Source organism: Solea senegalensis, linkage group LG20 (assembly GCF_019176455.1).
Source record: "Solea senegalensis isolate Sse05_10M linkage group LG20, IFAPA_SoseM_1, whole genome shotgun sequence".
NCBI lineage: Eukaryota > Metazoa > Chordata > Actinopteri > Pleuronectiformes > Soleidae > Solea > Solea senegalensis.
In genome coordinates this window covers 1,327,939-1,354,877 of record NC_058039.1, presented here as the reverse complement: position 1 = coordinate 1,354,877, position 26,939 = coordinate 1,327,939, and the positions used below count along the sequence as shown (strand labels likewise).

The 26,939-nt window shown below is 40.3% G+C and overlaps 4 protein-coding genes across 9 annotated transcripts; 2 read left to right on the top strand and 2 right to left on the bottom strand.

Moving 5' to 3' along the window:
* Nucleotides 1-1,915: 1,915 nt before the first annotated feature.
* Nucleotides 1,916-4,574, bottom strand: lsm10 (LSM10, U7 small nuclear RNA associated). Of its 2 annotated transcripts, none has more exons than XM_044052831.1 (2): nt 4,522-4,574; nt 1,916-2,607 (listed from the first exon to the last, which is right to left on the bottom strand). In XM_044052831.1, exon 2 carries the CDS (start codon nt 2,576-2,578, stop codon nt 2,168-2,170), a length of 411 nt encoding a protein of 136 aa, XP_043908766.1. In that variant the 5' UTR covers nt 2,579-2,607; nt 4,522-4,574; the 3' UTR covers nt 1,916-2,167. The 2 variants fall into 2 exon arrangements, with proteins under 2 accessions (XP_043908766.1, XP_043908765.1); XM_044052830.1 differs by lacking the exon at nt 4,522-4,574 and adding an exon at nt 3,854-4,003.
* A 20-nt stretch (nt 4,575-4,594) lies between these two features.
* On the bottom strand, nt 4,595-17,815 carry oscp1a (organic solute carrier partner 1a). 4 transcript variants are annotated; one of them, XM_044052828.1, is made up of 11 exons: nt 10,107-11,268; nt 9,902-9,931; nt 8,735-8,889; nt 8,456-8,623; nt 7,419-7,499; nt 7,233-7,336; nt 5,928-6,056; nt 5,784-5,838; nt 4,987-5,102; nt 4,847-4,907; nt 4,595-4,714 (listed from the first exon to the last, which is right to left on the bottom strand). In XM_044052828.1, exons 1-11 carry the CDS (start codon nt 10,216-10,218, stop codon nt 4,595-4,597), a joined length of 1,131 nt encoding a protein of 376 aa, XP_043908763.1. In that variant the 5' UTR covers nt 10,219-11,268. The 4 variants fall into 4 exon arrangements, with proteins under 4 accessions (XP_043908763.1, XP_043908760.1, XP_043908764.1 ...); XM_044052825.1 differs by having other exon boundaries at nt 4,987-5,132; nt 10,107-11,266; XM_044052829.1 differs by lacking the exons at nt 9,902-9,931; nt 10,107-11,268 and adding an exon at nt 17,730-17,815 and having other exon boundaries at nt 4,987-5,132.
* On the top strand, nt 11,392-15,952 carry LOC122786793 (1-phosphatidylinositol phosphodiesterase-like). Its single transcript, XM_044053290.1, has 2 exons — nt 11,392-12,141; nt 15,761-15,952. The coding sequence occupies exons 1-2, from the start codon at nt 11,392-11,394 to the stop codon at nt 15,950-15,952; spliced, it is 942 nt and encodes a 313-aa protein (XP_043909225.1).
* Nucleotides 17,816-17,854: 39 nt separating the features above from the next.
* Nucleotides 17,855-26,719, top strand: zc3h12ab (zinc finger CCCH-type containing 12Ab). Of its 2 annotated transcripts, none has more exons than XM_044052824.1 (6): nt 17,855-17,906; nt 18,701-19,276; nt 21,644-21,783; nt 23,193-23,427; nt 23,892-23,992; nt 24,351-26,719. In XM_044052824.1, exons 2-6 carry the CDS (start codon nt 18,762-18,764, stop codon nt 25,328-25,330), a joined length of 1,971 nt encoding a protein of 656 aa, XP_043908759.1. In that variant the 5' UTR covers nt 17,855-17,906; nt 18,701-18,761; the 3' UTR covers nt 25,331-26,719. The 2 variants fall into 2 exon arrangements, with proteins under 2 accessions (XP_043908759.1, XP_043908758.1); XM_044052823.1 differs by having other exon boundaries at nt 17,858-17,969.
* Nucleotides 26,720-26,939: the final 220 nt, after the last annotated feature.

Here is a 26,939-nt window from a genome sequence, read left to right as displayed (position 1 = left end):
TGGTGGATTATTTAGATTTTTCAAGAACTGAAGTTGGGCACTTGTTATATTTTTCTCATAATACTTATTTTCCCTGGGTAAAATACTGTTGGTGCAGGACTTGTACTACTTGTACTTTTAAATTGGTACTTCTACTGCAGGACATGAGTACATTAAACACTGGTGGAGCCAGTGACACCAAAGCAGTCTGTGTTACGTATTGTAAAAGAGACCGTTCATGCGGTGGAGCCTCTGTAACGTGCTATTCTGGGTCTGTAGAGTGTTGATGTGGCACTCGGTGGTGTTTTTCAGCCAAACAGTAAGCAGTCATTACGTGGGCTGCTGTCATTCAGACGCTCCCAACATTGGTTTTAAAACAAACATAAAAAATACATGTCGCTAAAAACACACAGAGGAAAAACAATGATCACGCTGCCAGAGGGAAATTCCTGTGTGTGGATTCCTCTTAGTCTTAATGCAGTGTTTCTATGTTGAAAATGACACAGCTGCTGAGAGTGCACACACCCATCCTTCCATCCATCTATCCATCCATCCATCCACAGGGCCGAGTTTATCTTCCCTCCACTGCTGGTGTTATGTCAGGCTTGTCCTCTTCCTGACACTGCCTGGGAATAACATACCCCTTTGCAAATTCCTCAAATTCCCAATCGTATTTGTGCATCAGCAAAAGACTGGGGCGGCACTTTCCAAGTGAAACACTCTCTTCCTTTCAGCCGCTCTGCTCATTTCAATTGGCCAAAAGTCCCTTCCAGGCTCGGCTGGATGTCACAGTAAGAGAGTGAGAGAGAGTGACAGGTCGCCGCAGCAGGGATGTTTGTGAGGTACAACGTGACCACTTGTTTTTCTCTCCACCACACTGTCACTGAATGTGACTAATGTTTTCCTGCATATGGGCAGTTATTAACTCTGGGCTGGTATCATCGTCAGAAAGACAGATGGGCTTTGTGGTGGATGACAGGATGAGTCAAGAGCAGATACACTGACACTCTGGCTCACACCCACACTCACTATTCATCAACAGCTTTCTTTAAAATTAAAACTGACTTACCCTAACCCTATATGTCACAGTAGCTTCCTTTTAAATTAAAAACACACTTTAATTAAAGCTGTAGGGTGGAAGTTTTGGCACTTTTTGTTGTTATAAATCAAAAATCACTCGTAATACTGTTTGTCATAAAACCAGACACTCACAGCAAATAATTTTGAGCTTTGAATTATAAGTAAGAACAAGTTATTTTTGCACACACAATTAGTGATAGTGAATTTGTCCTCTGCATATTACATTACACACCAATAGTGAACACACACAAGCTGGACACACGAGCAGTGGGCAGCACTTTTCTGCACCCTGGGAGAAATGAGGATTTGGTGCCTTGCTCAGGGGCATCCCACCCCTTGACCAATTTGGGGTTTGAACTGGAAACCATTCAGTCACAGATTCCTTTCCTCTTGGCCATGAACTTCCCACAGAGTAAACCTCAGTCTGTCCCTCTAAGTGATGACTGGTCACGTTGAGCTCTTTGACATCTATAGTTACTGCCCAATAGATCATTAACTGGACTCTTTCTGTGGGTTAATCATGTTAGAACAACCTGTTGATGGACTACATACAGAAATTAGCCCATAGATACAGTCCGGCACATTTAAATGGAAGTGATCATTAACGTGTACCGTGTCTACTTTCAAAATAAAATAATAATTTTAAATAAAAAAGTTTTTAGTTTGTTACAGACAAAAATGATCATGATCACTGTGAAAACACAGCATCCGGTTGAAACTGTGTCTCAGGTCATGTGAACAGCCTTCTACTGGTTCAGCAAATCAGATTTATGATTTATTTATTATTATTTTTGTCATTTAGGCTATATATGTGTGTATCAAACCAAGCAAAGATTCCAAAAGAGAGCATACAAAATGTCAGAAAAACTATGTTTTATTGTGTAAAATGATCTTCAGTAGTTATGACCTGCCAGAATAATAAGGCTGTACCATTTTCCTTTCTCTCAACCATTTAAATGACCCTCAGAAATTAATCTCATGACCCAAAGTCCAGTAATTCATCACTGATTGACAGTGATGCATCAAAAAAAGAATGTATGCCTCCACACTTGCACAGTAGGAACCCAGCAGAGAGTTGTGTGAGTCTTTGTACAAAAAAGATAATAAGTTACTTGGTTTTCTTGAACTCTTTTCTTCCTCCTCCTTGACTGGCAAAGTTGCGGACTCTGTGGATCTTGGCCAGCTGGCTCTGTATGGTCTTCATTATGTCCATGTGGTCTGGGATGTGAACATAGCGGACATTCCTGCCGGTGATAAACATGTCCTGCAGCTGAGTGAGCCGACCACGGCGGTCCCTGTACAGCGCCTCCTCCAGGCGTATGTTCATGAAGGCGTCCACGTTGACCACACGCCCCCGGGCCGTGCTCTCGTTTCTCAGGTCTACTGTGGTCACCTCTCCGTGCAGACCCTGCAGCAGCACCACCATGCTGTTCTCTGCAATCGTACGCTCACGGATGGAGTTGACGACCTCCACTGGATTGGAAGACGACGGCAGGGATTCACCTCTCTCTGACTCCATGTGCTATGATCTGCAAGCACCAGACAAACCTGCAACCAAGAAGAGTTTGGATTACATCACAGAAATGACTGCTAAGCTGTTAAAGATATTTCACATCTCTGTACTCTTCTATAAATGTGTTTGATTACATTAGTTGTCCATTAGACAAGCTTTTATAGCTAAAAACTAATGTTTGTAAGCTCCTCACTCATTTTTTTAGCGCACAGCGACACATGATCTGCTGGTCTGCAGCTACCTTGTTCGGCAAATTTGTCGAACTTGGGAAAATCCCAAAGATGGATTTCCAATAACAAAATACCACATTTGAATTTACAAAGAGAAGCAGCAGTGGATCAACAACTCCTGTAACAAATATCCATTTAAGAAAGGAAAACATAAAAGGGGCAGAGGAAACACCATCTCACCGGTATGCAAATAGGTATGCAAATAACTAAACCAAATAATAAAATAAGACAGAGAATACATACAAAAATACTGAAGAAACAGGCATTAAAATAAACAATGCAGGATTAAATGAATAAGTAGAATAAAAAAAGGTGTTTCCGCTTTTTATTATGAATCTTTTTGTTTTTCCTAGTTTTATACTTGTCTGCTTACATGTCAAGAGCTGCTGGACAATGTGACTTTCACCCAAGGGGTTAATTCGCACTAAATTAAAACAAACTTCTTATATTGTCATGTGAATATTTCCTGGTTTCTTTGCTCCACATAAGAAATAGATCGTTAAAACCCATAACGTTGGTTTGTGGAGAACATTGGAGAACATGTCGAAACTTGGGAAACACTGGTCAAGATTTTTCAACATTTTCTGACATTGTATGGACCGAAAAGAACATGATTCATCATGAAATTAATCAAACAATTAATCGATTATGAAATTATGAAAATAATTGTTAGCTTCAGCCCTGATTGAGAGAAACCAGCAGGTAAGAATTTAAGAAAAGATGCACACGTCTTTATTGATGGTATGCCATTGACTTGGAGCCTGAGTCTGGACCTGTAGTCAGCTACAAAGTTAACGTGCAGCACTTAGAAAACAACAGATTATTTCTCTTATCTTTCAAAAACATAATAATAGTAAACTTGTTTACAAAAGGCTCTAAATGGCTAATTTCATGTCTGTTTGTTTAAGTAGACAGAGGTTGACGTTTGGTAGACGCTAATTTAGCCAGCATTACTGACTGTTAGCTTTAGCAGCAGCTAAATAACGTGGAGCACACTCTCCACAGCTCAAATATAAAACTGTCAGCCTCACATGTTGTGAGCAACATTTACCTGCAGCGGATAAAACTCCGTTTCATAAGAAAAGCTGCACCAAATCTTTGCAGATGGACACAAAGCAGGTTGGTTTAAGTTCCCGCACGAACAGCGTCACACCGCGGAGACGTAATGTAACGTGATGGCGTCATATCCTGAGACTGATACTACGTCAAAACAAAACAACAGTGCCCTCCTCCGGTGACTGCAGGAACCGCATAAACACGATCCAAGCAGTTCAGTGTGTACCTCTAACTCTATTTATATATATGTATATGTATATGTATACATATACATATACATATATGTATATATATATATATATATACACTTATAAATGAATGAATAAATGAAATAAATTAATGCAACTAACAAAATTGAATGGACAATTGGACACATTTGAATAAATACGTTATACTTTATGGGAAAATAAAATAATCTTAATCAAATATACTGAATGTTACATGTAATTAAAATAAAGTAAAATATAAATCTTAGAATGTCCTCACATGTGCATCAGTGTTAAAACACCACATGTCGAATACACTAATAATTGTAGGTGAGACATGATGATGCACTGATATGAAAAACAATATACATTGTACCTGTACATTATACATTGAACCTGTGATGTCAGTCATTTTTAGGCTACATTTTAGTCTATTAAGTTTCAAAATAAGTCTCACTCAAACATCTTTAACTTTATCACCAGCACCAGTGTCTGTGATAAAGAAGAGGGAATAATGACACTGATGAGGGTCAAAGGTCATCCATCATGGCCAGCAAATCATCTCCTTTGGTACAGCTGGTAAATTCAGGCTGTTTTTGTTCTGCAAACTGGCCGGCGATTTGAGCAAGCTCAGTCGCAGCCTGTTCATCCTGGAACGACAAAATCCACACTTATTAACTCATGTTCCCATGTTCATAACAAAGAGGAAATTAGAATTTATTACCTCAAAATAATATTAAACTGTAACATATTTGCATCTTTAAAGTATTATATCACTTTACCTGCATGGCCTGAATACTTATCAGTCCAAACATAGAGTCGTCAGCTCCTCTTGAGTCACTCCTGTTAACCAAAAAATGACAGACAAAGTATTTGTGAGAATAGTGTGAACAAAGACAAAAGACAAAAGACAAAAACTTACGCCTGATCCTCCTCTTCATCTGTGGTAAACAGGTTGATCCAAAATCCAGTTTCAGTTTTGGACTTGTTCTCGTCCTTCATGCTTCCCATCAGACGTGCGAGCAGGTTCAGCTCCTCCTTGGCCAGAGGATTGGGAGTGTCATTAGTCTGCGGAATGATGATTAAAAATCTTAAATCAAGAGTATACTGTTTATAGCAAAATATGATGACTGAGAGAATTGGTCTCAAACTGGGGAATTATTGGGTTCATAATATGCAAAATATCAAAGGATATAAGCCAGTTATACAACGTAAACAACTAAATACAGCATTCACTGAAATGCTTATTGACCGTTTGCATAGAGTATGTGCAGTATAGAGCACAAACAATAATGTATTATTGCAGTAGCATACAGTACATGTTTAAATATCTAATAACTAATTTTTTATATATCTATATCAATACCCTCTTTCTGATTGTTATTTTATTTAGTTGTTGTTTGTGTGGTTATCCATCTTGGCTTGGCCTCACTTTAAATGTGATATACAAGAAAATTACATTTTAAAAATTATTATAGATTATTATAAATTATAAATGTACTGTATGTACATAGAATAATATTTGGGTTGGGTATGACTCATAAAAGATTCCCAAAAATGTCGTTTCAATCCACTGTGGTTAGACTATATACTGTTGTCATGTGACAGTAAGCTCCATATATCCATACAGCGGTTAAGTTGTTGACACACTGTATTTACTTTTAATTACGCCAATTTTACATAACATATGTACAGTATGTGATGGAAATAGCTACACACCTTGACAGGCGGAGCCTTGCATGTCTGTGTCTCCTCTGGGTGGTGCACAGTATACCTTAAAATCCATCAAAAAAGAACACGGTGTGAAACTGTACATCGTGGTTCATGTGTGTGAGGTTACATCCCACCACAAAGCATGCATACATGTTCACGCCCAGGGTGATGACTCTGTCTCCACGCAGCTCAAAGCATCCCTCTTTGACGGAGCTGCTGTAAGTTCCTCCGGTGGGGAACTGGCTTCTTCTCACTTCTCTGCCCTTGCTGTCAAAGACCCTGTGGAAACAGGAAGAAGATGATGACACTCTGGAATAATTTGTAGTATCATTGAGCAGTTGGAAAGAGACATTTTATCAGACTTAGTGTGACTCAGTCATATTATCTAGTATTCACAGTTGCATTAGTCATCTCACGCTTCGTTAATAAAGAATGGCTGTGGTTGTAAGATGCGCTGTCCTTTCACTGAAATGTTGTACCGTATTCTTTTACAGACAAAATAAATTTTATTTAAGATTCTCTATGAATTTAACTGTAATTGAATGACACCTAGTAAACAGAATGTCAACTATTTTGATCAATTAATCAATGTTTTTTTTTTTCATTATTAAAAGAAGTTTCTGTGATTTTCCAGCTTCTGAAATGTGAATATTTTCTGGTTAATTTGCTCCATAACAAAGAAATAATTAAAACTAACACATATGGAAAAACATTATAATATTTCCCCAATTACGATGCACATGATTACGTTGGATGAAGGCTAACCTTACTTTTTGTTAGCAAAACATAACTGATTTGTCCTCACAAAGAGTTTCTAATATGCTTTAATCTAGGGTAAAGTTTGGCAAATAATGTTAGGATATGAGTATTTACTTAATGTAATCATTGTACAAATGTGTAGTACACTAGTGTTTGAGCTACTGCTAATACAGCTACTACTGCTAATAAGGGGCTAAAGTTGTTCCAAGCTATTTAAACATAAAATATTAAATACTTAAAATTGTGACCTGTTGGTGCTGCTGATTGTGCAAATATATATAGTCCATATGTGTCATATGTTCACCTAAAACTAAATAAAATAACCCAAGGAAATGATGTGGAGGAAACAAAAGTTTCATTAACCAATAGATGAGCGAGATTTCTTTTCCTTTAGTAATTCTTGATGCAGCACCACCTCAGAAGAGAAAGGGAATACATTACTCAAAAGGTTTGGTTCGTTTCACTGTCACTATTAGGTGTGAAGTTTCAGCTTTGTCTTACCATGTTTCACCTTAGGGGGTGCTACTGAGCCTTTTATGTATTTCCCTTTTTATAAAATGTTTGTTTTCACCAACTACTGTGTGAGGGCTCAGGCCTCACACAGTAGAAAACACATTGTAATATGTTAAGTGTGGACTACAGAACATTCTAAACCCTTGAAATCAAGAAAATGGACTCTTCCAATGTTTTGCCTACCTAATTAACCCAGGAACATATATCCCATGAGGCACTGGGCCTGACGTTGACAGGGCAAAGCGTCCATTAGGATTCTGGACTTTATTCTTCAGAAAAAGTGACAACTGTGGATCAAAGACAAAAAAAAGTGTTGGTAATGGTTAAAAACAATTCATTTGACTTAATGGGCTGACGATAGTAACTCACGCGGACATGCATGTCTTGAAAGAAAATGAGCAGTGTTTGTCTGAGCAGCTGGAATTCACCCTCTGATAATGATGAGTACACCTACATCAGGAGGAAGAGAAAAAACAGGTAACACAGGATGCAGCACGCACACCACGACACCATGTCACAATAGGAAAAACCACAAGTGTGAAAAATTATTTGGATGATTTGCAATTGAAGATGAACACGAACGAGTGATGGCATTCTGTATTCCATTTAACTGCCTCAGGCGCAGGATGATGAAGTGACTCATATTTGACTAGAAACTAGTGGTGATTGTTCTAAGACGGCAAGTGAAGCTCAGCTTCCTCTGAAATGTCGTCGGATATTATGTACTGTGTTGTGTTTACATTTCAATACTAAACGTGCCATTAGTTCGGATTGTGTGATTTGCATAGCAGCCTCTGCATTAAAACCACTTGAAGCTAATCTTCAACTGTTCTCTATGGGACGACACAGAATAGGTTTGTATTCACTGTGGTGAGCTTGATGCTGATTGGACAAATGCGACACAAATGTCACTTCCATGGAAGCTCAGCTTCAGAGCAGTGGGCGAGCACGGACACTTGGCTTCTACATGATGATTGGAGGAACTGTCAGAATCCACTGTGTGGATTTTGTGATGAAGTATGTAGAGAAACAGCTGCTCGTTGTGTGTTATTTTCATACGTACATATACACTGTAAATAAAAACACTATTATAGCATTTCATACATAATTATTGCATGTCGTTTGCAGAATGTATGTAAGAATTTATGTATAACTGGGCCTGAAATGAGCTTCCCCTGACCAGTAACCGCCTCAACCATCGTCAACCATCAACCAACAAGTCAGCTGTGTGAAAATGCCCTGATAAAGACGGAAGATAACGACATGACAGCTGGAATCTAGACAGTACAGACAAACTTGTATGGATTCTTTTGACTATTGTTTATCTCAACAAAGAAGACACTGTTAACTTCGAGTACATTTCCGCGCAATTATAATCGTCAATGTCTCTTTAATGACAATAATACCTCTATCATTTTCCGATGCATCTCATCCACTTGGTTCACAACCACAGGAGTGTCTTTCACAAGTTCCCTGATGGTGTCGATGTGATTGTATGTGATGAGCAGCAAGTCTTTTGGCCGTGGACAAAGGAAGACTTGATATTTGAATGCCATAAGCATCAGCTCATAAAGCTATAGTTGGAAAGAGAAGTAAGAATTGAAAAGACTAAATCAATCGACAGTGCTAACATGTTCCACTTGAGGATCAACCTGGATCTGCCCACACTGGTCTCTGGTACATACCTTGTCCATGCTGGCCGGGTTCAACCTCATGATGGAGGCATGTGCTAAGCGAGTCAGCACTGTTTTTAGAGTCCTGTGAGAATACAGCTGCTGAGGTTTGAGAAGTTCATCAACAAAGTCTTTACTGAACATGGTCGCAGTGATGTCATTCATTACTACAAAGGAAAGGACAGAAAAGGAAAACGGTTTATTCTGGATAGACTTCACTTTCTGAGGTTTTATGTTTGTGATATTATGACGAATGTGTTCAGATGGACTCAGACTATATTTATATTCAATGAAATTGACAAATTCTGCTCCATAAATACTAAAAATGTAATTTTGTTGAATCCTATCATTTTTTTAAATCAATATATGAGTTCATTGATAATATTTCAATAATAATTTAATATAATGAATGTGATTATCAATGCAACAGCCTTTAACATCAAGTTTTAAACTTTATCACAATATGATGATATCCAAAACCTAAGACCATATCTTGTCTCATGTCACAATATAGATATAATATTGACAGACTGAAAGAGTGACAGGTGAACCAACATGTAAGTAATTGGTGGAATGGGAAACAGGATGTGCAACAAACAAAATAAGAAAATTCTACAGTTAGCCACAATTGCTACATTAGCAGAAATTGCTAGCTGGTTTAATAATGTTTGCTTCACAGATGGATTCAGCTCATTATGACCAAGTTGGCTCATTAAAAATACTCATACACTTTAAATAGTTTTGCTATAGATGTATTATCACATTATGAAAAATGAATGCCACACCATTATGTGCATTTTTGTCTTAAATAGTACCTTTGATTGGGTTTGCTGTTAGCATCTTTTTGCCCAAATTAACAATAGTATGATTTAATGTAACAGACTGCAATTAACTGTAATTCTGTTACCAGTATCTACAGATAGTTAGCTGGTGAGGCTTTTGATGGCATTTGCCTACTATACCAACTGATCAACCTGCCTTTCCTAACCAACCTAGCAAACAAGAGACATCATACAATTGTGAAATGTTCTAACACTAATAAAGGATTAAACATGTTCAGGGTAAATGTAAACTGTAATAATAAGTAAAACTAAAACGATTTGCCATGACTCACAACTAACTAAATGTATAAACTACAGGAGCGGAAGTAGCTAAATAAATACTAGTACGCTAGGATACCTCTTTTTCTGTCTTTATCTGACCACACTCCTGCAAGACAGGAAAAAAAAGAAAGGCAAATATAATTCATTTAGGGTGATGCACATTGGAAATATGAGCTGCACAAGGTCAGATTAACATCTCAGAGCTGCAGATTGTCAGGGGGAGGGATGAGTGGGAAGGAAAACACATCTACCAAGCCTGTCAGGTCTCTTTCTACGTCTACCTTTCTCTGAGTTGTCATCAGACGTGTTGTGAGCTTGTAGGCGTTGGTCCAGTATGTAAAGCATCTCTCCACCAAGGTTAATGAAAACCAGGGGGAGAGTTTTCAGGGACATCTTGCAAAATCAAAGGCGGGATTAGCTCCAAGGCAAAAGCTGGTGCAGGGTAGATGTTTGGAGCAGTTGAGCCTCTTGCTGATCAAAGATACTCTTGATATTTAGCATTATCTGATTGTTCCTGTTGTGAATAACTGAGTTGCACATGTTAAAGTCTTATCTGATCATGATTCTGCCGATAACATTTTCCGCTTAAGATGCAACAGGTGGTCAGGAAGAGGATCAACAGAGGCAGAATATAAGCTTATTGGCCAGGATAAGGATGACGTCACAGCACAGCACAACCAACCAGAGAAGGTACAGTATGCATTCAACGTGTGAACAAAGAAAATACAAAACCATACCAATAACCCTCACTTATAGGCTTGATGTCAACTATTTAACCTTTCTGCAGTAGTAAACTTACTTTATACTAAAAAAGTGAATATGCATCTAATAATCTGCTTCTATAACAGTCTTTAAAGCCAAGACAAAGTAAGAAAAAGAATGAATAACCCTATTTAAAAGAAAGGTAAAAAAACAAGCGTTTTTGGTCATAGTCAGTGTAGCTATCTACTTTATTTGGCGTGCCATCTACTCTCTAATGTCTTATATCTTGTACATGCAAAGGATGGCCATACTGACAATATCATCTTTTCATTACCTTTTCTGTCCCTCTCATTCAAAATAAAAGATAGCAGAATAGAAACATGCAAATTAAAGTCTATCTTTACTGCTTTAGTAAGTAACAGTGGACTCCAACGCATTCAACAGCCTACACAGTCACAGTGACAAGGTAAATGCATTTCAAGGCTTGTCAAAAAGGATTGGTGAGTGAAAAATGTAAAGACAATTTGGAAAGACAACTGGACAAGTTCGTCGGACAGCTGCAAACAATCTGCCAATAATCAATTATGGAGATCCCAAATTACATCTGGATTTTCTCTATGTAAGTTGAACCAAATTTTGCTGATTATATTGTTGTGACAACATTTTATTAGATACAAGGGTGTGCTTTAAATCATGTGCATGGCTTGCTAAAACATACAACAAATATGTATTCAATATTTACTGACTTATATATATAAATATAATCTCTATCCCCCCACCACCAGAGTTGCCTCCTGTTCAGGTTCAGGGACAGGTTTCAATAATGACCCAGCCATTGATCCACGTTTCTATAACTTGGAGTGGATGAACGCGATACCTGATGAGACTCTACTATCTGCTCTCTCTATACCGGGAACACATGAAAGCTTATCATTACATGGAGGACCTCTTCTTAAACGTCAAGTTTGGACTTTGGACACACAACTTAAATTGGGAATACGGTATTTTGACATGCATGTTGGGATTTGGTTGTTTAACCAAAAACATATTTCTGTCAGTGATAGTCACTGGTTGTTTGGGCAGAAGATTCATTTTGATGAAGCACTTGGGATTTTTGTAAACTTTTTGAATGTCCATAGAAGTGAGACTGTGCTTGTGAAAGTAACTTTACATGGATTATATAAGCGAAAAGTCCGAGAATTTATGATGAATTTGATTGAAAAGTACAGAAATAACATATGGATGAAGTTGTCAGTACCAAATATGCAACAGGCAAGGGGCAAGATTGTTCTTCTCCAGAGTGACACCTTCTCAATTGGAACAAATAACCATGATTCATATTTCTTTGAAAACGGCAAGCTAATCAATGTGGAAGTCAAAATACGGAATATTAAGTCACAACTCTGTGGACATTACATTGTGTTGACTAACAGTGCAGCATCAGCTTATCGCAGTCCCAATACAAGGGCTCAAAAAGTTAACAAGCAGATTTATAGCTTTGTGGACCAACATAAAAAGAGCTCCACAAACCAAGGTTGCATAGGAGTCTTAAGTATGGACTTCCCAAGTGTTGAACTTATTAAAAACATAATAGAAATCAAACCATGTAACTGTGTAAAAGGTGCAAAGCAAGAGTCACAAAAAACAGCTCAAGTATTGCCTGGGAAAGAATCACAAACAACTGCTGAAGAAACATATGCACTGGACCCACCAGTGCCAGAGATGGATATAACTGAAGCACCACCTATCCCAGATTTAATACCTGTGTCAGAGTCCACTATGCCTGTGCTAGAGTATACAACCAAAGAACCATCTGTACCATCAATAATAGAAGCAACACCCATGCCAGAGTTACTAACAACAGTTCAAACAACACCTGGGCTGGAGTTGGAAACAACAAATGAGATAACACCTATGCCAGGCTCAACAGTGCCTGGCCTGAATTCAGAAACGGCAGATAAAGAAGTGTCTGCACCAGACACAACTATACTGAGGCCAGATTTAGAAACCAAGGAAGAACCAGCAACTGACCCAGACTCACAAGTGCCTGTGCTAGAGACACAAACAACTGAAGCACCTTCTGCCCCAGATTCCACAACACCTGTACCAGAGTCAGATACAAACAAAGCACCATATTTCCCGGACTCCACTATGCCTGTGTCAGCATCTGATAAAACTGACACACCTTCTGCCCCAGGCTCCACTATGCCTGTACCAGAGTATACAACCACACAACCATCTGCATCAAAATCAACAATGCATGTGTCACAGTTAGATACAACGGCTAATGCAGAACCTACACCACAGCCAGCAACTATAAAAGAAGCAGGATCTGTGCTAGACTTGACAACAGTTGGGCATGATCTGGAAACAGTAGCAAAACCAGGACTAGCACAAGAATCAACCACAACTGGACCAGAATCAGAAACAATAATAGAAGCAACACCCAAGCCAGAGTTACCAACAACAGTTCAAACAACACCTGGGCTGGAGTTGGAAACAACAAATGAGATAACACCTATGCCAGGCTCAACAGTGCCTGGCCTGGATTCAGAAACGGCAGATAAAGCAGTGTCTGCACCAGACACAACATCAATGAGTCCAGATTTAGAAACCAAGGAAGAACCAGCAACTGACCCAGACTCACAAGTGTCTGTGCTAGAGACACAAACAACTGAAGCACCTTCTGCCCCAGATTCCACAACACCTGTACCAGAGTCAGATACAAACAAAGCACCATATTTCCCGGACTCCACTATGCCTGTGTCAGCATCAGATAAAACTGACACACCTTCTGCCCCAGGCTCCACTATGCCTGTACCAGAGTATACAACCACACAACCATCTGCATCAAAATCAACAATGCATGTGTCACAGTTAGATACAACGGCTAATGCAGAACCTACACCACAGCCAGCAACTATAAAAGAAGCAGGATCTGTGTTAGACTCAACAACAGCAGAACCAGGACTAGCACAAGAATCAACCACAACTGGACCAGAATCAGAAACAACAATAGAAGCAATATCCAAGCCAGAGTTACCAACATCAGCTCAAACAGCACCTGGGCAGGAGTTGGAAACAACAAATGAGATAACACCTATGCCAGGCTCAACAGTGCCTGGCCTGAATTCAGAAACGGCTGATAAAGCAGTGTCTGCACCAGACACAACATCCCTGAGTCCAGATTTAGAAACCAAGGAAGAACCAGCAACTGACCCAGACTCACAAGTGCCTGTGCTAGAGACACATACAACTGAAGCACCTTCTGCCCCAGATTCCACAACACCTGTACCAGAGTCAGATACAAACAAAGCACCATATTTCCCGGACTTCACTATGCCTGTGTCAGCGTCAGATATAACTGACACACCTTCTGCCCCAGGCTCCACTATGCCTGTACCAGAGTATACAACCACACAACCATCTGCACCAAAATCAACAATGCATGTGTCACAGTTAGATACAACGGCTAATGCAGAACCTACACCACAGCCAGCAACTATAAAAGAAGCAGGATCTGTGTTAGACTCAACAACAGCAGAACCAGGACTAGCACAAGAATCAACCACAACTGGACCAGAATCAGAAACAACAATAGAAGCAACACCCAAGCCAGAGTTACCAACAACAGCTCAAACAGCACCTGGGCTGGTTTTGGAAACAACAAATGAGATAACAACTATGCCAGGCTCAACAGTGCCTGGCCTGAATTCAGAAACAGCTGATAAAGCTGTGTCTGCACCAGACACAACTATACTGAGGCCAGATTTAGAAACCAAGGAAGAACCAGCAACTGACCCGGACTCACAAGTGCCTGTGCTAGAGACACATACAACTGAAGCACCTTCTGCCCCAGATTCCACAACACCTGTACCAGAGTCAGATACAAACAAAGCACCATATTTCCCGGACTTCACTATGCCTGTGTCAGCGTCATATATAACTGACACACCTTCTGCCCCAGGCTCCACTATGCCTGTACCAGAGTATACAACCACACAACCATCTGCACCAAAATCAACAATGCATGTGTCACAGTTAGATACAACGGCTAATGCAGAACCTACACCACAGCCAGCAACTATAAAAGAAGCAGGATCTGTGTTAGACTCAACAACAGCAGAACCAGGACCAGCACAAGAATCAACCACAACTGGACCAGAATCAGAAACAACAATAGAAGCAACACCCAAGCCAGAGTTACCAACAATAGCTCAAACAGCACCTGGGCAGGAGTTGGAAACAACAAATGAGATAACACCTATGACAGGCTCAACAGTGCCTGGCCTGAATTCAGAAACGGCAGATAAAGCAGTGTCTGCACCAGACACAACATCACTGAGTCCAGATTTAGAAACCAAGGCAGAACCAGCAACTGACCCAGACTCACAAGTGCCTGTGCTAGAGACACATACAACTGAAGCACCTTCTGCCCCAGATTCCACAACACCTGTACCAGAGTCAGATACAAACAAAGCACCATATTTCCCGGACTCCACTATGCCTGTGTCAGCGTCAGATATAACTGACACACCTTCTGCCCCAGGCTCCACTATGCCTGTACCAGAGTATACAACCACACAACCATCTGCACCAAAATCAACAATGCATGTGTCACAGTTAGATACTACGGCTAATGCAGAACCTACACCACAGCCAGCAACTATAAAAGAAGCAGGATCTGTGTCAGACTCAACAACAGCAGAACCAGGACTAGCACAAGAATCAACCACAACTGGACCAGAATCAGAAACAACAATAGAAGCAACACCCAAGCCAGAGTTACCAACAACAGCTCAAACAGCACCTGGGCTGGAGTTGGAAACAACAAATGAGATAACAACTATGCCAGGCCTGAATTCAGAAACGGCAGATGAAGCAGTCTCTGCACCAGACACACCAGTACCTAAACCACAGGAAACACGGGAAGAACCAGCACATGAGTCAACAATACCTGGGCCAGCAACATATGCCCCTGCTGCATTAGGCTCAACACTATCTTTTCCAGATATTACCACTGAGGCAGCACCTGTAACAGACTCTAGAAACCCTGGGTCTGATACTGAACCTCTAGCTGAGCCTGTGTTTGGATTGCCTTCTGTACTTTCACACTTTCTAACAGAGTCTGTGCCAAATTCATCATCTCAAAGTTCAGAGCCATCACCTGGACCTGAGTTAGAATCAGAACCCAAGGTAGCACCTGACTCAAGCATGCCTGCCTTGGATTCAGAAACATCAGCTGGAGCAGCACCTGCATCTGACGTCACAACACCTGGGCCAAACTGGGACACAGCTGAAGCATCACCTAGACCAGAGTCAGAAACAACAGATCGAGCAACACCTTGGCCAGAGTTGGAAGGAAGAGCTAAGGCAGCACCTGCACCAGACTCTAGCAAGCCTGGGTCTGATACTGAACCAATAGTTGAGCCTGTGTCTGGGTTGTCTACTGTACTTTCACACTTTTTTACTAAATCTGTGCCAAAATCTTCCTCTCAGCAAAATTCAAAGCCATCACCTGGAGTTGAGTTAGGATCAACAGCTGGGGTAGCACCTGCATCAGACTCAACAATATCTCAGTCAGACCATGGAATGGCCACTAATGCAGCACTTGCACCACATTCAAACAAGCCTGGTTTACCTGGGGTGGATACTAAATCATCAGCTAAAGTTGCACCTGGGTCCTATTCTGTTCTCCCACACCCTTTAGCTGAACTTGTGCTAGGATCAACAGTGCAACACATTTCAAAGCCATCACTTGAGTTGCACACAAATGTAGAAAAACACCTACGTGAACCACAAATTATAAATCTACCAGACACCATGCATGCTGCAGGGCCTGTGCCACATCCAGTTGTTCTACCTAATATCCTTCCTCCAGTAGAGATCAAGAAAAAACCACAATGGAGACATCGTAATTGTCACAGAGGCTAAGAGCAGTGAGAAATGTGAGAAAATTCTACTCTAAATGATATTACTTTGGAAACAGAACCCATGGGATGTAAAAATTAAAAAACTACCAAATCAATCATCTGTTTAATTTTCTGTTAATATTCACATGCTTTGTTTACGTTGGTTACTTGAGTGGTGTTTCTTTATAGATAAATGTAGAAGTAAAAATGTAATAATAAACAAACTAACAAAAACAAATAAAGAAATAAAATGGTATACAGGAAGTCTTAAAGAAGAATGCACATGTTTGAAAAGTAAGTTTTGGGAAAAGATATTGACACTGAATAATACAAATTGTTCCTTCAAATGTGATTTATTATTTATTTCAGTGCAAATATGTGTGTGCAGTTAAATACACTAACCCATGTGTGTCAAACTCATATGACCTGAGTAGGACTGCAACGTATATTTGATTAATCGATTACTAATAGATGCTAAATTAATCATCATCAGTGTTTTTTTAAACAACTAAAACAAGCTTTTGGATTTTTCCACTTCTTAAATAAGAATATTTCCTGGTTTCTTTGCTTCATATAACAAAGAACAGATTACATTTGATTTGTCGACAAAACAAGACATTTGTGAACATCATCATCTTGAGGTTTGGGAAACACTGATCAACATTTTCTGATATCTTATGGCCCAAACAAGTGCTCTAATAATCGACAGATTAATCAATTATGAAAACAATCGTTAGTTGCAGCCCTAGACCTCTGGGCCAATGAGTGTCTAGTCTGATCAAGAGGGGGCCGGTCTCCCAAAATTTAAAAGTATGGAATGATATTATTTACAATAAAAATCTATCAATATCAAAAACAGATAAATATTGTTTAGACAGTAATGTTTTCGTTATAACATGGCCCACAGTCCGTGTTGGCGTCAGGGCCCCCTTGTGGTTTGATCCGGCCCTGCTCATACATCAAATATGATCGCAACAGCTCAGTGTGCAGCAGTTAAACAAATGTGGTTTCAGAAAGACGCATCATCATTTTTGATAAGCCTACATTTAAAGTGAACGTTACATCATATCCTACTTCGCGTAAAGTCTATTTTAGTAAAGATACTACAAATATGCAAGAACATTTGATAGAAAATAAGCAACATTAAACTTCAGGTCATCGTCTGAAGATTAAGGTGTATGTAAGTTTAGTATAGTATAGTATAGTATTAAAATGTAAGATTTCTACATTTGAACGCATGCTGATTTAGGTCGTTTTTTTTCTCATGGACCAGAGCGCAGGTTACTTCACCTTTAGTTTTTCAGGAATCCCGGCATGTGACTCGCCCAAGCCTCCAAGCACAATCCTCCCTGCGTGCTGAAGTCAGCTACAGGGAAAACACGAATCTTACTTCCTTGTTTCGGCTCACAACTCTTCAAGAAGCCACACGCCAGCACACTCCTCTGCAGTGGTCACATGAAAGCCAAGGTGAGAGGATACTGTAGCCTGTAGTCCAGCGGTGTGGTTTCTCAAGTCGTATCCGACGCACAGGTACGTCCTAACTTTTGTAACATAGACAGAGATTCTGTTTGTATACTTAGAGAATGGTTTTGTTGTTCTGAGGGAAATGACCTGGATTTAGGTGCCTAGGTCCAGGTGTGGAGTTCACCAGCAATGAAACTGTTTTAAACTCACAGAGAATCAGTCTACAGAGAGGTAAAAGTAGGGGAACAGGACCAAAGTGTGACATTTACAACAGTAGTTACTTTGCAGTTTTAGTTAAAATACTAACTCCCAAGCAACAGTATCATAACAAAAAAAGTGGGGCTGAAATAATGACTCGATTAATCAATAACCAAATTAAATGTGTGTTTCTTTTCTTAAATGAGAATATTTTCTGGTTTCTTTGCTCCATATAAAAAATAAATAATTAAAACTAAATTTTGGGTTTGTGGACAAAACAAGACGTTTGAGAACATCATCATTTCCAGGTTTGAGAAACATTTATCAACATTTTCTGACCTTTTTTTGCGATTAATCGAGAAAATAATCGACAGATTAATCAGTTTTGGGAAAACATTGTTAATTGTTATTACAAAATATGTAATCGTGATAAATCTGCGGCACAATATTTGAATCATGCTATGTATATTAACACTTAATACTGTAATCTAACACTACAACACACAAATCATGATAAATGTATTTACTTTCATAATTTTAAATACATTATACTGCTAATGCTACTGAATGCAGTGTCTTAAGGATCTACTCTGTTTCAGGACTCTACACAGAGAAGTTGTAATGTTTCTGACATGAACAAGCTACACCGACGTAGGAGGGATGAATGCCGGCGTTGCTTTTCCCCCATCGGTGCACCTGTGGAGTAAAAACCCCTCCAAGGCCTGCCTCAACCCCACAGACTCTGACGCTGCTGCATGGATCTTCCCTTCACTTCTCCCTGTTCAAAACACCCGCCGTCCTTCCTGTGAGAAAATGTATTCCTGTGATCCTGACCCTTACCTGGACTCACAACACACAGAGGCCCAAATAGACTTCTTCCACAAGCTGGGCTACTCCACGGCTCAGGTCCGGTCCATTCGGCAGAAGTTTGGCCCCAACGTAGACACAGATAAAATTCTCGGACAGCTGGTACAGATCGGGCCCAGTCAGGAAGCCAAACAGGGGCCGGTGACCACGATGTCGGTGCTGCTGCCCAAAGGAGACGCCCAGCAGTTACAGGGTCCCGCCATGCAACTGCCTGTTACTGCGGCGTCTACACAGAGCAGAGAGGAGAGCAGTGAGGAGGAAGACGCCCTGAGACCCATCGTTATAGATGGTAGCAACGTGGCCATGAGGTGAGAAACTATTTATTGGAGCAGCACATGTGTAATACAGTTAGAATAGTATGTTTTTGAAATGGCTGGTTATGGCTTTGTGGTAAATACAGCATAAATGTGTTGGTAACAGCTTTAAAATTGGCAGTTTTATCAGAACGATACTCCGACAAGAATAACTGGTAGCCAAACTGGTTTTCAAGCAAAAAAAAAATTCCAAAACCTATCGTTTTACATTAATTAGAACTGAAATGATCATGATTAATTGTTATTTTGAATTTGGAACTTATAATTTGTCATTTTTGGAAAGCAAAAAACACCATCGATTTTTGAACGATCGACATTTAAAGACACTTTGGGCTTTATTTTTTCATTATTTGCTTGACACTCCAGTGTCGGTATTATTTGAAAAAAAAGAAAGAAGATGAATTGATATTGATGAAAATAAGCAACGTCTGCATCCCTCATATTTATATTCAGATTCTGTTTTTTTGAGTGTGAAACCACCGAAGGGAAATTGTGATATTTATTCACCGAATTTCCTGATATTCTATCGGAAATTACTAACATTTAATCTGTCATGTCATGACACACGATCCTAATCTCATGTCCACTTCCTGACTTGTGAAACGTTGGTGAAAGCACATTTATTGATGTTAAGGGGAAATACAGTGGAACTTTCAGTCCCAGTCCACTAATGAAGATAAAAAAAACCCCAAAACATTTCTCCTCCTGCTCTCAGACAGTCGCAATCCAACAGCGAATGTAAACAATATAACTGTGTCTTATTTTCTTATCAGTCTGCAACCCTAGGTTTAAATACATGACTGTTATTGATTTCAACTTTATGTCTAATTTTAGTGCATAATAGAGTATGGAAACATATTACAATCATGATTAGAAATATTTTACAACACAAGTTTGTTCCAAATCAGTTCATCCATAATTCTAATTAACTTGCATACTAATATATTTATATTTATATCCAAGAAGATAGGGTGTTAAAGTTACCTGCTTGGCAGAAACAGGTTTGAGCTTCTCACTAGATCTCTTTGTTGTTGGCTCTGTGTTTGCATGGTTGAACCTGCTGGTCTGAATGACTATATTTGAATACAATAATAGGACAATACACAGCCATCACAGAAACAGCAGCATTGGAGATGGAGGTTTGACAGAAAAGTAGGGACCGATATGACCCCCCCGCCTGGTTTTACAGGGACGTACACATATAGTTGGAGGAACAGATGAAGGGACAGGCAGTGGGTGGGAGAACGAAGAGGGAGAAAAAAACCAAAACACACAGTGTGTGTAGACTGAGTGCGTGCATGAGAATACAATCTGTCCTTCTGCCTCTCCCAGCCAGGCACGCCCGTTCAGGCACGTTGTAAAATAATCTGCTCAAGTATGCAAATCAGAGCACATACATGTGTGTGTGTGTGTGTAATGTGTGTCTTCCAAAGACGTCCTTTCAACAGGAGCAGCCATTGCACCATGTTACCCTGCAGTGCAGTCACCTTTCCTTTAAACTTGACACATCCAAAAAGCCCTGGAGGCATTTGTAAACTTAAACAGTGAGATTTACACAGTAAAGTTTGCTCAAGGAATTACTGGGGCAGTGTCTATTTCTTAATCTATGGCAGGGGTGTCAAACTCAATAACAGAGGGGGCCGAAATTAAAAACTGTGTCCAACTTGAGGGCCGGATGATATTTCCATTGCCCATTTCCATCTGTCTGGCCTGACTTCCTCCACTGTATTTCAGTAGAACAGCACAAACGGACTTGTAATCACATGTATCTTAGCCAATCATTTTTACGAGCTGTATAAATCTAAAAGAGAGGGAGCCAAATGCAAAATTAGGGGCTGAGCCTCCTTATAACCCCCCTCTGGTTCCGGGCTCTGTGTTTTCAAAGTCTACATTTAATTTGCGGTAACTTAATAAGTGTGGTACTAATCAGTAAATCAGTGGGGAAGAAAACGCAGGAACGACATGACATATTGTCTCGCGGGCCTTGAGTTTGACACCTGAGATCTATGGTATGATTTACATACAAGGTGCTGTGACAGCAAAGAAGCCATTTTTAATTGTTATGTTATTATGTAGTTGTACCTTCAGACTTAAACGAGCCAAAGATGTCCCTTGAGTATGTGGACCTGCTATAGATGAATAGAATAGAAGACGTCGTAAAGCTCTTAAATGTGTGTGGACTCATTGTGTTGAGTTGTATCGATAAGAGCTGTGAAGTTATTTGAATATCAAAGAGTGAGATTATAAATGACACCTCATTCGTTGTTGGAAACTTTTTTTCCTTTTTTTTTCCATTTAATATGTACATGTTTACTCATTCATTCTTTTTCCTGGTTTCCATTTATTCATTCATTCATTCAGCCATGGCAACAAGGAAGTATTCTCGTGTCTGGGAATCCAGTTGGCAGTGAACTACTTCTTGGACCGAGGCCACACTGATGTCACTGTGTTTGTCCCCTCGTGGAGGAAAGAACAGCCTCGGCCAGATGTTCCCATCACAGGTCAGTCAGATGAAGGGAATTCACCTGAGTTTGGACACTGTCCGCTTCCTCGTTCACCCCACACATTCTTGCTGATTATCTGACTTGGATAATATTTCAATTTCCAATAAGTAAAAAGGTTGTAGCCTTCCAAATGTGTGTAACGTCTGTTTATCTCAGTTTATATCACTGTGAACTCTTTGTCACATGGCTCATACTGTGTATCCCATTGTCTCCTCTAAAGTTTTGTTTTAATGTTTTATACTACTAAACTACTAGTAGTTTAGTAGTATAAAACATTAAAAAAAGAGTAGTAGAAATAAGAATGAAAATAAGTAGGCTTCTGTTTCTAGAAACGGTAAATGATTAGATTCTCACAGTGAGTGTTGCGCTTGCTGGGAAATACCCAATGTCAGTTTATTTCCTATAAGTAAAGTAGTTTTATCAGTGGTTTATGAAGGCATAACTTCAAAGATAAACATGTGGGTTTTTTTCTGACGTTGTGAGAAACCACAAACTTACCATACTGTTCTCTGTAGCTATAACAGCCCTTGGGTGGCCTACATTTGGAAGTGGCTTCTGATTCAGCACCGCTTGTTTGCAGTTTCTACTGCTGATCAACAGTTTTTTTTTTTGCATGAGGATGTTCTTTTTTCGCGTTAATATTTATCTAAGTCCGATCTATTTGCTCAGACACACAAAGGTGAAATGGAACTATGACTTTCTCACACTTCTTTTTTAAAAATCACATTGTGAAATGGTTTGTCCATGTAATTACAAGCGCCTTTGTAAAACGTTCACTCCTCCAGCACTAAATTAACAGAGAAAATCAACCCTTTTGCATCGTGACACTGCCAGTGAACACACTGAACAAAAACTGATTTAATCAATGAATATAATCCGTTTCCAGACGGTAAATGCCGGATGAACATAGTCTACATACAAAATATGATATTTTAGACTTGTAATATGAGTTTCCGCAATGTTGATTTATGATTCCATCAGCTCCACGCGACTCTCTCCATGTTTTGCATTATCGCGGTGTTTTGTTTGTAAAGTAAGAATTTAAGGTCAAAAAAATAGCCCCCGGGTTCTCTGAAACATGAGTGAGATACTGAAACAGATGTTGAAAGAGAACGCTTACAGTATGGAGCCAAGTTATCTTCTCAGAAAGTTCTGCAGGCTCCCCTGAGGTGTGGGGAAAAGTCTGGGGGAGAGGTGACACTAGCAGTCCTTTGGTGACAGAAGTTACAGACTGGAGCTTTAAAGTAGAATAGTTTTATTAACGAACAATGACCTTGGTGCTCGATGATGTTCAGAGACCTTGGACGATATGGAGAAGACATTTATTGACCTTCGTATTTGAAGTTGGGCTATGAACTACCGCAATTTAAACAATGACTTCATGCAACCCTGTGTTTGGTTTACAGATCAGCACATTCTGCGTGACCTGGAGAGGAGGAAGATCCTGGTGTTCACGCCGTCCAGGCGTGTCGCGGGCAAACGAGTGGTCTGCAATGACGACTGCTTCATTGTCAAGCATGGCTACGAGTCTGACGGCATCATCGTGTCCAACGACATGTACCGCGACCTTCAGGGAGAGAAGCCCAAGTGGAAGCGCTTCATCGAGGAGAGGCTGCTGATGTACTCCTTCGTTAACAATAAGTGAGTTCTCCCCTCCAGACGAGACACTCACTTGTAGACGTGCCACATGCTTGTTACGCAAATGGTTCACTTGTGAGAACCCAGGAAAACAAATTTAGACATTTCCTTTGCTAAATGTTGGAGATTAACACAGATTTTCAGGATTTTTAAGTCTTTTAAACTGATCTACAGTTCGGCATTGTTCGGTTTGATTCTTGTGTCGGACGTCGCACTCGTTACTCTTCCAGTGATGACACTCTCTGACCAATCAGTGGTCTGTAGTCTGTTGACGTCACATTTTAGTATCGGCTCAGCTCGCTTGGAACCTCTATCACTAATGGAAAAGCAAAAAAACAAGTGGACTTGAGTTGAGCCGAGTAGTGCTAGAACTATGTAATGGAACAGCCCCAATAGTGGGTGTGGTGGAAGATGTGAAAAGCTTTAAAGTTCTTGAAGATTAACGTTTGAATTTCACTCTGGTGCAGGTTCATGCCACCTGATGATCCTCTTGGCCGACATGGTCCGACTCTGGAGAACTTCCTGCGGAAGTTTCCGAAGACTCCGAAAAAACATCTGTGCCCTTATGGTGAGACAAAAAGGCTGTTTAAGTGAAATCAATTTCAGCCAAACATGTATAAACTCAAATATCATGAAATGAGTAGATATTCCTGGTCCTCAGAAGATGAATCCTCAGGACTTTGGTGATCTTTCAGCATCAGCCTTAAATCAGTTAAATTTGAAAAACCTGCTGAAAGTTGGATGGATTGTGAGGAACTTTGTCTCAGACATGTTCACGATGACTTTAAAGGACTTCTAGTTAGATTTATGATCAAATACCTGCAAAACTAATGATCTAACCTGTATTCTTGCCAAACACATTTTGCTGTGCTGACCTCACAGAGCTGCTGGACTGGCTGTAAAACTCTTCCTTCTTCTTCTTGCAGGAAAGAAATGCACTTATGGAATCAAATGTAAATTCCACCATCCTGAGCGAGCCAAACAGTCCAATCGCTTGGTTGCCGATGAGCTTCGGGAGAATGCTAAGCATCCCCCAGCCGCTCAGAAACAACCCTCCACGTGCTCCAGTCCTGTGCCTGGACAGAGCCTCCTGCTGGTCGAGGACATGGCCAAGAAACTCACTCTGGGACACGAGAGCAGCTCAGTAAAGAAAGAACATAAAAATGAACAGGGGAAGACGAGCCATCGCTCGAGCAAGAAAGTCACATCCAAGAAGGAGAAGTCCAGCCAACGCTCCACTCCCTCTGAGCATGACTCAGTGCGGCAAAGTGAATCTCATGAGCAGCTTGACTCTGGTTTAGGCTCCATAGACAGTCAGCAAATGGAGGCTCCCTGGAGTCAGTGTGATTACCAGTATGGGCCGAAATACAGGAACTGCCAGCATGTATGCAATGTACGACAGCAGTGCTGCCCTCCAAGAAGTGCGCCATGTAGCTGCTGCTCTTATGGTCCTCCCTCTTTGGGGATTGCACCAGATTTCCAGCACCACCCCCAACATCACAAAATGGGGCCCCTGAGCAGCCACAGCCCTGACGTAATACCCCACAATCTGCCCCATTACCATGGCTACGGCGCGTACCCGGTCAGTGTACCTGCTGCATACAGTCAGCCAGCCGATTTCCAGCACACCAGAGTCCACAAACACCAGCAGCAGACGTACTGGTCCGATCCCTTCGGTGGTCACCATCCCGTGGTACACGGCCTGCCGGGAAAGCACTTACCGCGGGAGCTTCTGCAACCGGGCCCCAGTAGAGAGGAGAGGGAGGTCGTCCGGAAAAAGCTCCTGGCCATCTTCAGTGTCCACCTGGTGCACATGGCCATGGACATGTTCCCACAGGTGATGGATCCACAGGTGCTTGTCGCCGAGATCCTCATGCTGCAGAGTAAAAACCCGTCACTCAGGTGATCTGAGTCCAGCCTGCAGCCATTTCCTTCAGGGGAAGGAAGAGACTTGAGGCTGCAAGAAACCGTGATAAACATGAGTTTGTGTCATTTTGTATTGTGGTATCCACCTTTTTATTATAAACTGTTACTGCAGTTGATACAAATTGTATCTTTATTTAAATAAGAAAAAAAAAAAAAAGTTCATTTCAGTGCCACTTAATGGGTTTTAAAGAGGTAACATTCTAACACTCAGGTACACTCAGTGTCCACTTTATAATATACATCTGCACAGTTGATTTGAAATACAACTCCTACCTTAACATTTAGGCCAGGTATTTTTTTAAAGTGTGTTTCTATGAGGTACTGACTGGTTTTCGCCACTCACTTCTTGCACCAAAGTCCATGTGGAAAATCATTGACTTTACATCATTGCACACTGGAGTTGTTGATCTACTGCTGCGTCCATCAGGAAGTTCAAATGTGTCATTTTTCTTGGTTTTGGTGTTTGAAATCCTTTGGATTCATCCAAGTGACACAATCTTACCAAATGAGGCAGCAGAAGACCAGCAGCTCCCATGAACTTAAAAAGCTGATTTTCTCTATGTTGACGTTGGTGCAGGATCATGAGTGCTTTAGAAACTTCAGTTCCCACTGGGAGAAGGCGGCCTGCGGGCGAAATAAAGCAGAATACTATTAGTATTCTATCTTTTACTCGTATATAGCTGAGCTAACGCTTCTCCAACGGTGGCAACAGAAACATTTGATCTTTGTAGTAGACGACAGTATAGCAGGGCCTGAGCTGGTCACTGAGTGTACACGCTGGCATGGATGAGATGAATGAAATATGTGTCATATTGGCACAGTGCAACATTTATGCTCTCACCACTAACTACAGCTAAGGGTTTAGCAGTAATTAACTTGTACCAACCACTCAGTTGTGGTTTTATGATTGCATTTTAATGCCATGACATTTTTAAGCCCAATTAACAATGACGGCAGTGAGTCATTTTAACCTCACTGATAATGAGTTTTGAAATTGAAATTTGCTCTCCTAATGCTGCATATTCCCAGTTCAGTGTATTTAATTTAACGTTTTTTGCACTTGTTATCACAACAGTTTGTCGATACTGCTCAGCCTCTGACCACATTTTGTACATGCTGTACATACTTACACAGAGTTAACACAGCGTCCGACTGTGACAAACCGTAAATCATGAGATTTACGCTGCTTACAGGCTCTGCACGCAGACGTTTGACAAGAATGTACCTGTGTATAATGTAAACTCACTCTTCAAATGAGGGCAAACTGAGTTACGGACCCTGGACGTTACACACGTAATTTTGTTTTTATTAGCAACAGTTATTGATGTCACTGTTATAGAATAAAAATAAAGTTGTGTACATATCAACAGACCAGGTTCAGCTTCTAAGTTTCAACTGGTTGAGCATCCATCATTTACTCTTAATAACATAAGCACTGTGTGTGTGTGTGTGTGTGTGTGTGTCACACCCCTGACTTTGTGGTGCAAGAAAATATAGTTTCAATACAAATGAATGCAGCCGTTATTACTTAAATATTTGAGGAGTTATTACTTTCACCTGAAATGCTTGTGAGCAACATAACATAAGTA